This window comes from Pristiophorus japonicus, chromosome 17, assembly GCF_044704955.1.
Source record: "Pristiophorus japonicus isolate sPriJap1 chromosome 17, sPriJap1.hap1, whole genome shotgun sequence".
NCBI lineage: Eukaryota > Metazoa > Chordata > Chondrichthyes > Pristiophoridae > Pristiophorus > Pristiophorus japonicus.
This window is the reverse complement of record NC_091993.1, coordinates 13,198,347-13,212,476: the sequence shown is the minus strand read 5'-3', so window position 1 is coordinate 13,212,476 and position 14,130 is coordinate 13,198,347. Positions and strand designations below refer to the sequence as shown.

At 42.1% G+C, this 14,130-nt stretch overlaps 1 protein-coding gene across 4 annotated transcripts in view; it reads left to right on the top strand.

Moving 5' to 3' along the window:
- Positions 1-14,130, top strand: part of LOC139227553 (protein FAM227B-like) — a 408,664-nt gene that overhangs the window by 25,634 nt on the left and 368,900 nt on the right. For all 4 annotated transcript variants that reach the window (XM_070858392.1, XM_070858391.1, XM_070858390.1 and 1 more), the window contains exons 5-7: positions 3,228-3,263; positions 8,706-8,810; positions 10,136-10,234. In XM_070858392.1, coding sequence (XP_070714493.1) covers positions 3,228-3,263; positions 8,706-8,810; positions 10,136-10,234 — 240 coding nt within the window. The remainder of the gene's footprint in view (positions 1-3,227; positions 3,264-8,705; positions 8,811-10,135; positions 10,235-14,130) is intronic.

Here is a 14,130-nt window from a genome sequence, read left to right as displayed (position 1 = left end):
TGCTGTGTGCATAGTAGCTGCTGTGGTTTCCTACATTACAAAACTGTAAATACTCTTCAGAAAAGTACATAATTGGCTGTAAAGCACTTTGGGATAAACCTGAAGTCATGAAAGGCGCTATATAAATGCAAGTTCTTTCTTTTTCAAAGGAGTTCTGAATTGTCAGAACTATTGATCAAGCAGGCCATTGCACTTAGTCTAAATCATATAGAGTTCTTTTTCATTCAAGAAGGATAGAAACATAGATGAAGGTGCTAAATATTAATTGATAAAATTAGCCATTTATTCACAAGTGGATGAGTGTTAAGATGATTCTACTCAGATTTTGGTTAGGCAGTACTATTTGCACACACAGCTTAAAAAGCTATTCTAGCTTTAGACGTAACACTATGGCACCCTAAAAATAATTATTCAGCACACTTAACTTGTAGTTATTTAAATAAATAATTAATAGATAGCTAGAAGTGAGAAACAAGGCATTAATTTTGTTAAGCAATCGGAATTCTGCATTAATCCTTAGATTTTATGACCATGAGAACCACAAGATTGAAACTCAGTATTTGTCTTTTTTTAACTTTTATTTCCCCCTTCCTCGCCTCTCCTGAAGGCATTGACTGTTTGTTGGGGTATAGTTCGATAGGTCTCCGGCACCTCTGGTACCTCATCCAACTTGCCATTATTCAAGACTTGACACTGATTATTGACAGTCAAATTGACTGAGAGATATCTAGCCAAACTTAATTTAGCCCTCACCTGACATTCACACATGCCTACTTCCAGCATAAGTCGCTGGATCGAGACTATCAGGAGCAAGAACCATGGTTGATTTTCCCCTTTCTAACCCGGATGCACTGATGCCTTTTGTAGCATCCCTCAAGACATTGCTGCTAAGATCAACACACTCAGCACAGAATGGAGATTAAACCTGGGACCTCCCTGTTCCTTGTGACTCTGTTTCTAAATTAAATCATTGGAGGAGCTTATATTTTTATATAATATATAGGCAGGGAATTTCCATCAAGCATCACCCGCTCTAGTTACCGTAACTTTCTGCCAATGTCATGCTAACAGAGCCCTGAAGAAATTACCAGCCATGGTCACGAGGGGCTAAATTTTCCTTTCCTTGCTAATTATAGCAAAGTAATAGATATGAGTGAGAAGGGATGTAATGTCAGTAGAAACAGCACTGTACTACTGCTGCTGCTGCAGGAGGGCGACAGCTGCGTAGCCAGCTCGCTGATTACAGTACGGGCAGGCACAGCAAGAGGGGCAAGGCCGGGGCGAAAGAGCAGCAAGAGTTTGTAAAGGGAAGTGACTGGGGCCCAGGAGAGGCGTGAGTTTGGGGCCCAGAAGAGGCGAGGGCCCAGGGGCAGCATAGGCCAGCCCAAACTACGATATGTGTGTGCGCTAGGTCCGTGCTGCAGAGCTGGTCTCCAGTCGTCTTGGGTAATCCTTCCCGCTGGACCAAGACCTAGCTCTGTCAAGCCCGTGTAGTGGCTGGTGTGCAACGGCCACCACACGTTAAAAAAAATCCACGCACAGGCATCTTCCATCCTTCAAGATGTAATTCGGGATCTGGAATATTAGGTCCTTCATTGAAACACCTGTGAACTCATCCCCTTTTGGCGTGGAAGCAAGACTTCCTCGCTTCGAGGGACTGCCTATGATGATGATGACTAAAGATTCCTACACCTCCAACATACATTGGCAAAAATGAATTTAAAAAATCATCTATTTGCTTGTTAAGACCTTGTCAAAATAACTCATATTTGAGCTGTGCAGTCAAATTGAAAAATTAGTATTTTATTCCCAGTTAGACTTGGCCTGGGTGAATTTAGCAAAACGAAAGATTTTGAAGTATTACCGCATTAATGATAGAAGTGAATAGTATGGGACAAGGGAGTAACTCGAGCGGTTTGAACAAAATCAGGCATGATTTCCAAAAGGCAGCAGTTGCCAATACTAGATCACTTTACATGTAATAGATTGAGGCTGAGCTGAAATTCCCTAATCCTTCAGTGTTAGATGCAGTGGCCCAGATTTTGCGTTGATAATATCGGTGAGGCTAACAGTGCTCATCGTTATTACGGAGTAAATCGGACAGCAACTTCCGTCGTCCGCACATACGCATTTAAACGTGGAAATCTGGAGGCTGCTGTAACAGATACCCTGCTCCACCACAGGCTGCGCAGATGCAGTCCTCACCAATAGACTCGACACTGAAATCAATCTAATAGTGTGAAGTTGCGGTACCTACCCACTAAACACGCCAGAATAAGATAGGGCTGGTGCATTTAGGAGTAAGTGAATTTTTAATGGTGTGGTAAGTGATAATTACTACAAACAACCTCTCTGGCCCTGAAAATTTAATTTTACAAGTGTGGAGTCTCATTCCTTCAGAATTTAATTAGAGTTGGAGATTTAAAAATATAAATATTTTTTTACTTTTCCTGTCTGTCTGTTTTATCTCTCTCTCTCTCTCCCATCTTTCTTCCTTTCTTTATTTTGCTTTCTGTACATGATTTAAATCTAATTTATACTTCCTGCTTTAGGCTTGCGTGTGGGGATTATTCAATCTGATTGATTGAAGAGCCTTGCTGTTTCAAATGCCACAGATCTCCTGTAGAGGGCGCCGCGGTGGATCAGATGCCCAATGAGAGCAAGTGTCTGCTCAGAAACCCACAAAAACTCTGTGGGCAGCTGACAGTTTAATAAACGGGAAGCACCATTCCTTAGCCGCGGACCGCAAAATCCAGGCCGTTATTGCTAAATTTATGCTGGAAACCATTATATAATTTTGTACAATGCATCCTTGTTTGAAGCAACATTTCAAACCCTAATAAATTTACATTTTAAGATTGCAAATGGGTCATGAAATGCACTAAATTCTGATTTTGTAGAGTATGGGCAGGATTCATATGTATGTTAGTTTTGTGACAGTTAGGTTCAAGTATATAATCTTTCATATGATGTATCCACATGATGTCTGTTCAAAAACAAATTCTATAATTTTCATTCTCGGGAAATGCATCTTTGAAAGCCACACGTTGCCGCAATTTCATTAGTGGGCCATAAGTTCTGAAGAAAATGGACATTTCTCCCATTTCTTAACCGGAGGATAACATATAATACTTATTTTCAGAAATTTGGTTTTGATTTGTTGAAAATTTAACTTTAAAGATTTTTTAGCTCAAGCATGATTGCTAAAATTGTTTTCTTTTTAACAGCTTTCTGAAGAACTTTGCCTTGACAGCACTGTTGAGGTAAGGCTTTCAGTGTGATACTGAACTTTATACTGCAGTTAAACATTTCTTAATTGAAATAACTTTAAAAAGTAGCTACAAAAAAAACTATATTTGCGGAAAAGCTTTTCGGAATATTACAAACTATGGTGGGTACAGATACCATTTTGATTGCAAATTATGTTTTGAAATTTATAAAAGTAAGTGTGGAACAAGAAAAAAAAAATTCTCTCTTTTAAGCCCATTTCATTTAACAAATCACATGAGGGCTGAAAATCTATGCTGATTTTGACGAGATAGGTGTGTAATGCCTGCGCAACAAATTTTAAGGCTTGTATTTTTGGGCAGCACCCATTTCCACCAATGTCATGCTTATTTTTTCCCACAGAAATGTCTGGTTTGTGTGGGAGAGGCCATGTCTCGCATGTGAACCTTCAATGGTGCACATATGCAAATGATATGCACGATATACGGGGTCAGAATTCCCAGCATTTTCATTCCCTGGACATTATTTCCATTAGTGTAACTTAGACACTGATAATTGAGGCATAGTCTTCTCAAGAGCTAACCCATTTGGCAGAATTATTCATTTGAAGGTGCTTACTGTCTGGAGAACATTTTTCCCTTCCTCAGATCTGCCTGGATATTTGTATTTTGCTTTGGAGCGTACTGAGTTGCACTTTTAAACTGCCGAGGGAGGGGCTCTCTGGTCGCGAGCATATTTTTGGCCCCACCATAGCAAGGGATACCATAGATCAGCACTGGTTTTTCCCATGTGAATTCCCTCTGCTACCTTGATAGAGAAGGAGAAGATGAACAGAAGGAAGCAAGAGAGACTGAGCTACCATCAAAGAAGAATGAGTCCAATCCTCTATTACTGCCTCCACGCACGCACGCACACACACACAGCGAGTATATAGGCCCTGCAGATCGTGTGTGTTATGTATGTATGTAAACCTGACCAAAATGTAAGACTTGCCATGAGAGGGCACACCTGTGGGAAACCTAAGGATCACCTGTGCACCCTAGGGCAGGCAGGTATAAAAGGGGATTCACCATGCTGCTCCTCACTCTGGAGTCTGAATAAAGAGACCAAGGTCACAACAGTTTGAGTTTACGATATAGTCCTATGGATTTATTCTGAACATAACAGTGTGGACAACTGAGAATGGAGCTCTGCAATGCTAAGAAAGCCCTGCCTTCTTTCTACACAATGACCTGCAATCCCAATCCTGTAACAGGACAGATTTTTTTGTGGCTGTCAACATCAGCACAGTTCTTAACTTCCAAACTGTGAGCATGGACTTATGTAACATCCAGGGAACCATCCAAGCCTGCATACGCCAGGTCACAAATACCATTTTCAAGGAATTCATCCATTTGAGGATGACTCCTATGCAGCAGCATGAAAGCGCTATTCATTTCTATCCTCTTGCTGGATTCCCCAGAAATCAGAGCACTATAAATGGCACCCACATTACACTCTATTATTATTAATGTTTAAGCATGGAGTTTAAGCAAGGGTCCCAGAGCTACAATGGGCCTAATGATGATGATCATCATCATTCTCGTCATTATCATCATCATCATTTAGCAACATGTAAGGACTTTCACCTTTTCCTCACCAGCATCCTCTTGCACTGCCTATCCCTCCCCCTTGCTGTGGGAGATGGGTGGAAGAGGAAATGAGGTAAGTATGGGTATGTAGCACACGGACAGGGTAATAAGATACCCGAGGCTGGATTTTTAGTTCTGCTCATTTCGGGGCGGTAATGGTGGTAGGGCGGTAAGGTTTGTGCCCGGGAACAGTTTGTGCCTCAGTCTGCAAAATTCATCAGCTGGGCCCTGAGTGTGGGGTGGAGTGTTAAGGGAGACATTGCACACCTCTTTTAGGGCGCAAGGCCGGCTGAGCAACTGAAAATGCGTTGCTAAAGAGCTGGCCTCGGAGTGCCCGAAGAGAGGCTTCTGTGGCAAAAAACAAAATCACACCTAAAAACACATCAAACATTCCCAATACCTTAAACACCCCACAATAAGCAAAAATAAAACGAAACAAAACAATTAAACTTACTTCATTCACCAATTCCATCGCTCACTGCCGCCGGGACAGCCTTGGTTTTCCAGGCGGTCCCACCACAGCGTGCTACGGGGTGCTGTAGGGTGAGTGCACAACAAATTTCAAAGCACAGTCGAAACCGGCAGCATTGTACACCGGCTCGACACTCCCGGCTGGGATGCTCTGCGCCCCGCGAAACTGCCAACTAATTTCCCGGCGGGATGTTGGGAGCTGCCCGGCCGACCGGAAACCATTGCCGCCTCTATTACCGACCCTCCGGGGCGCAAATACAGGCAACAACATTGCGAAAATCCAGCCCAGACAGTCTAGACTTTTATGTAAGCTTGTTCCTTTAAAATGCTGTAACAGGAACACAAACTATATAGCTCCACTCACTTGCATGTGCCATTGGTCCACCAATCTCATAATCACTGCGTTATCAAAGCCACATCTCCTGTAAAGCTCAATAGTCTGTCCGTTGAGGTCTCTCAGTTCCCTTATGTCTAAGAAGTCTCCCTGGTATTGTGTGGCTGAATATTATCATCATCATAGGCAGTCCCTCGTATCGAGGATGACTTGCTACAACGCTAAAAAGGGATGAGTTCACAAGTGTTTCAATGAAGGACCTAATATTCCAGGTCTAGAACTTCATCCTGAAGGGTGGAACATGCCTGTGCCTAGATTTTTTTAACGTGTGGTGGCCGTTGCACACCAGCCACTACACGGGCTTGACAGAGCCAGGTCTTGGTCCAGTGCCAAGGAATAACCAAGACAACTGGAGACCAGCTCTGCTGCACGGACCTAAGGCTGAATATTAACAGCATTAGTTGAAGGTAAGCATTTGAAGGGAATCTACTAGGTGGCGGTTGACAGCTGATGTAATTAGAAGGACAAGTGCGAGAAGGAGCATGTAACATGAGATTGTAAGGGGCAACATGCAAGAAGGCCTGTGTAAGAAGTTCCACATATTTGTTTCAGATGGAAAAGTTAGTGAGGCATTGTACACAGTGCACTGTGACTGAAGACTTGTCATTCCATTTGAGAAGTTTAGGTGATCAGTGGAGTGTTTTACATTTTTTTCTTGAGATGTGGATGACACTGGCAAAGCCGCATTTATTGCCCATCGCTAATTGGCCTGAGAAGGTGGTGGTGGTGGGGTGGTGGGCTTTCTTGAATTGCTGCAATTCTTGTGCTGATTACGTTCCCTTGATAATGTTGGGGAGGAAATTCCAGGATTTTGACTCAGCAATGATGAAAGAATGGCAATATATATCCAAGTCAGGACGGCGACATGAAGCTGATGGTGTTCTTCAGTCTTGCTGTTCTTGTCCTTATCAGTGGTAAAGGTCAGAGGACTAGTAAGTGCATTTTGAAGTAAGCTTGATGAGTTGCTACAATGCATCCTGCAGATGGAACACACTGCAGCTACACTGCACCGATGATGAAGGAGGTGGTACAGTGATCCCGTGTTGAGTCCAATGGTAGGGATACTGATCAAACAGACTCTTCTGTCCGGGATGGGTCTCATGGGCCAAAGTGAAAAGGTGAGGTTGTCCTACCTTAATTTCTCTGGTCAGGTCATTAAGCATTTTTCAGCACTGTTCGGCCGTCCTGGTGGTGAGAGAGGTGGCATTTACTGCCTCACCTGTCTCTCTCCACATGGCTCTGGTGAATGCAGGGGGTGCCCTTTTTGCTCTACGAGCCAAGAAGGCAATTTCTCCCATCATTTCTGCCAAATTTTGGCCATGCCTCCTTCTGCCCTGCTTGCCTGTGACTTTCTTTGTGAACCACCAGTCTGTCTTGAGAAAGTCTTGAGAAAGCACAAACGAATCATTTGGTAATAAATGACTGCAGCTAAACGTTCTGACAAAAGCCAGAGAAGAAAAGACATGTCACTTACTGCCTATCGTGCTTCTCAGAATCTGCTGCCACCTTACATTGCTGCAGCTTTTTAAACACAAAATATTTCTTCCCCTCCAGCAATTTACTTCCGTACATGGGAGTTGTGCTTCTTGCTCGCTGTTTAATATTTAAATAAGCTAACCGCACAAATTCTCTCCGGGTCAGCAGTGCAGTTCACCAGCGGGCGAAAGTCCTGTCCTGCTGGTGTTGCTGCAGCACAATGGCATTGTGGATTTTAAGGCCAGATAATTTCAACTGTTATGGACTTTTCCCATACTGATGAAGATAAAGCTTCTAACAAGATAAAACTGAAATTTCTGCTTGGTCCTTTAACATAAAGGAGCAAATCTCCAGGATACTAATTAACATTGAAATCTGTATTACTGAACTCTAAGTAATTGCATTCCCATTGTTTCATCAGGCTAGTGTTCCATAGCATATTTGATTTTTTATGGTATATATAATCTTATAACCTTCACCTTTTTTCTTCACTAGATACTTGTCAATCTCCTTCAGATGAATTAATTGATAAACCATTAACTGCTTTAGCGGGAGTCTATTCCAATTAACGATTTTTGTCTGATTACACTTCTGTGAAGCGCCTTGGGTCCTTTTCGTCGGTTAAAAGTGCGAAATAAATGCAAGTGGTTGTTGTTGTTAATCACTATATGATACGCAAGGCTACTTCCCAATTTTGCATTTAGTTCCTCTTGTTCTGTAATGCTACACATCCTGAGCCTTAAATGAAGCTGTGCTGTATTATCGTACAAATTATTGATAGAGTCCCATAAAATAATAAGTATTTCTCACCATTAATGGTAGACTAACTGGTCTATAATTTTCTGAATCTTATTTTACTGTTTATTGAATATTTTTATCTATATTTTATTTTTCAGGCTATGTTTCTACAAATATTAGTCAGAGCATTATATAATTCCTTACTCATTTGCTTGAGAATTGCATGGTGTATATCATCTGACCCCTATATATATTAATACTTTAATGTTTTACATTTCATGCATTATGTTGTGCATTTCGTGCATTACTGACCTCAATGTATGTTGTAGGCTCTTAAGCCAATTTGACAGTAAGTAGAAACATAGAAAATAGGTGCAGGAGCAGGCTAGTCGGCCCTTCGAGCCTGCACCACCATTCAATAAGATCATGGCTGATCATTCCCTCAGTACCCCACCCCTGCCTTCTCTCCATACCCCCTGATCCCTTTAGCCGTAAGGGCCACATCTATCAGAACCTTGGGCACTGCTGAGCCTTGTCCTATGTTTGAGCAATTAGATTAGCATCTTAGAGAGGGAAAGATCTATTGGATATGTCATTGATGTGGTCCTTTTCTGTTCATGAAACCCAAAATACCGACTGCAATAAATAAAATATTTTCTTTTAGGTTATAAATGTATAAAACATTCCTCTTGCCTGTTTCCCTCCACTATAAAAAATGAGTCACAATCCCCTTTCAGATTTAATTTCACTATTGTTTTTCTATTTAGTCTCAACGTTTCCCAGGCTTCAAACCACTGGAGTTTACAGAACTTCCTGGACAAATTCAGGCTAAACATCTGCTAAACTGGATTAGGAAGGCCCAGAATTTTCACGTAAGTCATTATTACTGAAATCTGATTGAACTTTGGTTCAGTAACTGTTCCAGAATTCTATTTGCTTAGCGTCCAACTGGTATTTTGGATTTTTTCTCCTCGTAGTTTATCATTTTTGTGAAATTTGAAACACTCTAGCATACCAACAATTATTATGCCCTCTGATTTTACTAGTGTGATAAAGTTGAAGGTTTGAGAATTGGATTCTTTGAGGATATGGCAAAGGAACAAAAAACTATTCTTCTAACCATTGCAATAGGTCCATAGGTGTTTTGGATAAAATATAGGAAATAACAATGTGACAATTGATTACATCACCACAAATAATTCACATCTATTTTAAAAGCTAACTACATTTTCTATCTCAATTTCAATGCATATATGGATCTTATATTTCATTCTGTTCTGTCCATCTCTTCCAATATTGTACAAATGTGATATAAAACATGGTTTGCAATTTTAGTATTAATTAAGTTTCATAAAAATAGCATAATCAAAGTTTATCTTGTGGTACTTAATCTTGTAAATTAAACTGGTTTACTGATAGAGATGGGGACAGACTAAAGTCTAATAGATGGGTAATCGATTCCTTGGCCTTTGCCAATGCGACTCTATAGCCAAACCGTATAAAATGTACAAGCATTCCACAGGATGAAGGCAAGCCACAGAATGAAGCTAAACCAAATAATGCTGGAAATACTCAGTAGGTCAGATAGCGTCTGTGGAGAGAAAAAAAAGTTCATAGTTCAGATCTCTTCATCAGAACTGGAAGGGGGAGGAAAAAGACATAAACATACACAGAGGAAACATAATTAAACGAATGACCTGCAATGTATTTGAATGGAAAATAGGAGATGGTTAAATGGTAGAAGTGAAGTAAGAATGAAACAATAGAAGGCACAATGCGAGAAATAAGACAAGTATGAGACAGTGTGTGAATAGCTAAAAGGATGGGGTTAGGCAGATGAAAGGGAAGCATGACAAACTGGCAAAGCAGAGCTGGCTGCAGTGGTCCCGATGTTGCCTGCTCTGCTGAGTGTGTCGAGTATTTTCTGTTTTTGTTACCGATTTCCAGCATCCACAGCATTTTTCTGCTTGTTCGATGCCATCAGTTGATTTGCTCTCTGGTTTCCCCTGCCCTCTCAGTGGGGAAGGGCCTTGCTGCCACATGGAGCCGATGTTCCGGCAGGATTCCCAAGACGGAACTTGCCATGTGATGTGGTGGTTGATACAAAAATGTCTCCTATCATCCAGTTACAAATCCTTTTTAGTAATGAATTTATAATACAGTAATTAATGCCAAATCAACGTAAACTTCTCAACAGCATGGATTTCAAAATACCTTGAAGAAGCTGATTCTCTCGAAAGCATCTGCTGCCATTCTTCAAGATGCTTTTTGGTGGTTCTTCCTTTTCAAATTTGAGGTACAGTTATGTCATCAATATTGTTTTCAAATATTGGGCTCTTTTATTTGTAATGTTCTGTAAAACATTGGGGTAAATTTTCATCTTTAGCACTCTCACTAAAGCGCTTTGCCAGGATGGAATTTGCGTGTAATGCATCCATAATAGCTGGAACATCATGGGCCACACACTCCAAATTCTCAATTTGTGCTTCTGATGTGGAAAGCTGGAAGTTCTGAAGATGAAAATGTGCCCCTATTTCTCTATTCACAATCTCAATAATATCTTCATAAAACACCAGCAGGTTAGTTAATATAACCTCAATTTCTACAATCTATACTGACTGCTCTTTAGCAAGTTATGGTTTTCCAAGTGTTCACACATCAGGCAATATATTTTCCTTTGCTCAGTAATTGTAACAAAAAAAGTAGAAGTAGCTAAAAAGGAGTGCAATGTAGGTAGAAAACACTAATGGATAGTTCTACCTTGATTTGCACTGCTGTGACCGCTACAACTCCAAAAATGGATTCATAAAAACTGCAAGGACATAGCTGATTTTCCTTGTCAAGACCTTGTTAACATTAACTCATGCATTATTCCACAGTTGCATAGTCAAATGCAAAACTGACTATTAAGCTCCAGATCAAATATTACAGAACCAATGGGAAGATTTGAAAGCATCACCACAGCAGTAAAGAAATGAATAGTACATAGGAGTTATTTTTTGCATGAGAACATGGATATAGAAGTTATTGGTGGGTATACACAGAAGAGGAAAAGGAAGACCAAAAGAGGGCATAGGAGTCACCAGGCTCGTAGCAGACACACTCCCAGGCAGTGAGTGTGGGCAACAGCATCAGATATCTGGGAATGGTAGAGGAGTACTGCATGATAAAGCTCAGCTCAGTGGAGAAAGTGTGGCCACACGATCTATGAAGATCTTGAGAGGAAGTCAGTTATCTATAATGTACTACTGGTAGTGAAGGCCATCACTGCCTTCAACATTGATGCTCTTCCAGCCACCCACTGAGGACAACTCAGAGTCAGCCACTTTCTGTGTTAGTCATATGGATAACCACTGCTTTATTTTCTACACAAAAAAAAATTACAGATTGCATGATATGTTAATAGTAAACTAATTTTCTTCAATTGTACAGTGAATAGTGTGTTTTGTTGGTGTATTCGCCTTTTGTGTTGCATGTGTCTTACTGCTTAGGACACTCCTAGTTGAAGGAGTTGTAATGGTGGGTGGTCATATATCCAACTAGTAAGCTGCAGAAATACAGTAGAACTAGTATCCATATCTAATCCACCTGCATTGGTTCCCGGGGTTGCCTTTGCAACTGAGTGGCTGTCAGTTCATTTCTTTCAGAGGCGACGCCTTCTATTACTTGTGCAAGGTTACAAGAGGCCCCAGTGCTGCCACTGACATGAGTCTTGACTGGCTACCACAAGTATGTCACAATTGCAGGGCACCTCCTCATGTTTCCCACCAATTTGTCTGATCATGTAACAGGACACAATTCTGGGTTCTTACAGATTCCTCCCTCATGATTGCCTTATGTGGAATATGGCACTGTATGCTTTGGTGTTGGATACTTCCAATTTACAAAGAATGTCACTGCTTGCTGCAGATTTTGTGTTGTACTAATCTCCAAGTGAAATCAAACCCATTATGATCTGTATCTCCATCCAATTCCAAAAAGTTACTTTGGTGGATAGCAGTCAGGAGCAAAACCTTGGGCAATTTCTCCTCCCTCCCAACTCATTGAGGGCAATTCACCATCATGAGTTAATATAGATTGGAGATCAAATTTAAATCCTCCTGAACTGTATGACCTGGCTATACTAGATAAACTCATTAAGCCATCATCAGCATCAACAAATTGCATTTATACAGCGCATTTAACATTGAAAGGCGTTCCGCAGAGGCATAATCAGACAAAAATGGATGCCAAGCCAAAGAAAGAGATATCAGAAGGGGTGACTGTAGTGTATGGAGAAAGAGTCAGACTGAACACTGTGAGCTCAAAGTAAAGTGTGATCTTAGTCTTTTATTGCAGGTCTCCAGAGTGCCTCTCCAACCTGTGAAGCCTCTTTATATACCTGTGCTCCCAAGGAATTATGGGATCCCTTGGGACTCCAGGGGATGAGCCCTCTGGTGGTTGTACAGAATAAATGCAAGTATACATATATAACAACACCCACCCACCCCCTCCGCCCCCCAAAGTCAATAGTGTAACTATTTACAATGTGAGTCGATCTGGGGCCCTTCTTGTCCTGGTTGATCGTTTCGGTGTGAAAGCTGGTGTTGTTGAATCATTTGTTGGGCCCTCGCTGGGCTGCTGTGCAGCTGGCCTTGCTGGGCTGTCTGGTGTGTTGTGCCCTGCAGGGCTGCTGTGGATGATGGGTTCTGCTTCGTGGTCAACCATGGTGCCGGTTGCCACTGATATGTATGCTGGGGGATCAAAAAAGGTAGGGTCTAAGGTGGATTGCTCAGGATAGTCCGTGAATCTGAGTTTGATTTGGTACAACTGTTTTCGGTGAATGAGTCCATTTGAAAGTTTGACCCAAAACACCCTGCTCCCCTCTTTAGCCACGATAGTGCCGGGAAGCCATTTGGGACCTTGTCCATAATTTAAAACAAATACAGGATCATTGATTTCAATCTCGTGTGACACATTTGCGCGATCATGATATGTATTCTGTTGATCTACCTGTTCGTGTAGATCAGGGTGAACTAACGAGAGCCTTGTCTTAAGTGCTCTTTTCATGATTAGTTCAGCAGGTGGGATCCCAGTGAGTGAGTGGGGTCTCGGGATAGGCGAGTCTGCAGTGAGCCTTCAGTCACCCTCTTCAAGCCTTGCTTGATGGTTTACACTGCTCTCTTTGCCTGACCATTGGACGCTGGTTTAAACGGGTCAGATGTGACATGTTTGATCCCGTTGCGGGTCATGAATTCTTTGAACTCAGCACTGGTGAAACATGGCCCGTTGTTGCTCACCAGGACATCGGGTAAGCCGTGTGTGGCAAACAAGGCCCGCAGGCTTTCAGTGGAGGCAGCAGATGTGCTAGCCGACATTATCTCACATTCAATCCACTTGGAGTACGTGTCTACAACCACAAGGAACATTTTACCCAAGAACGGGCCTGCATAGTCGACGTGTACCCTAGACCATGGTTTGGAGGGCCAAGACTATAAACTTAGCGGCGCCTCCTGGGTACATTGCTTAACTGCGAGCATGTATCACATATATGAACGCAGGACTCTAAGTCCGCATTGATACCGGGCCACCACACGTGGGTTCTGGCTATCGCTTTCATCATTACGATGCCTGGGTGGGTACTGTGGAGGTCATTGATGAAGGTCTTTCTGCCTTTCTTGGGGACCACTACTCGATTGCCCCACAGAAGGCAGTCTGCCTGTATAGACATTTCATCTTTGCGCCACTGGAATAGCTTTATCGCTTCCTGCATTTCCACTGGGACACTGGACCAGCTCCTGTGAGGCACACAGCTTTTGACTAGAGCTAATAAGGCGTCCTGGCTTGTCCAGGTTTTGATCTGCCAGGCAGTTATGGGTGATTGCTCACTCTCAAATGCTTCCATAACCATGGCTAGATCTGCGGGCTACGCCATTTCCACCCCCGTGGTGGGCAATGGCAGCCTGCTGAGAGCATCGGCGCAGTTTTCTGTGCCTGGCCTGTGGCGGATGACGTAGTTGTATGCAGACAACGTGAGCACCCATCTCTGGATGCGGGCCAATGCATTAGTATTTATACCTTTACTCTCGGAAAACATGGATAAAAGTGGCTTATGGTCAGTTTCCAATTCGAATTTTAGCCCAAATAGGTATTGATGCATTTTCTTTACCCCATAGACACACGCTAACGCTTCTTTTTCAATCATGCTGTAGG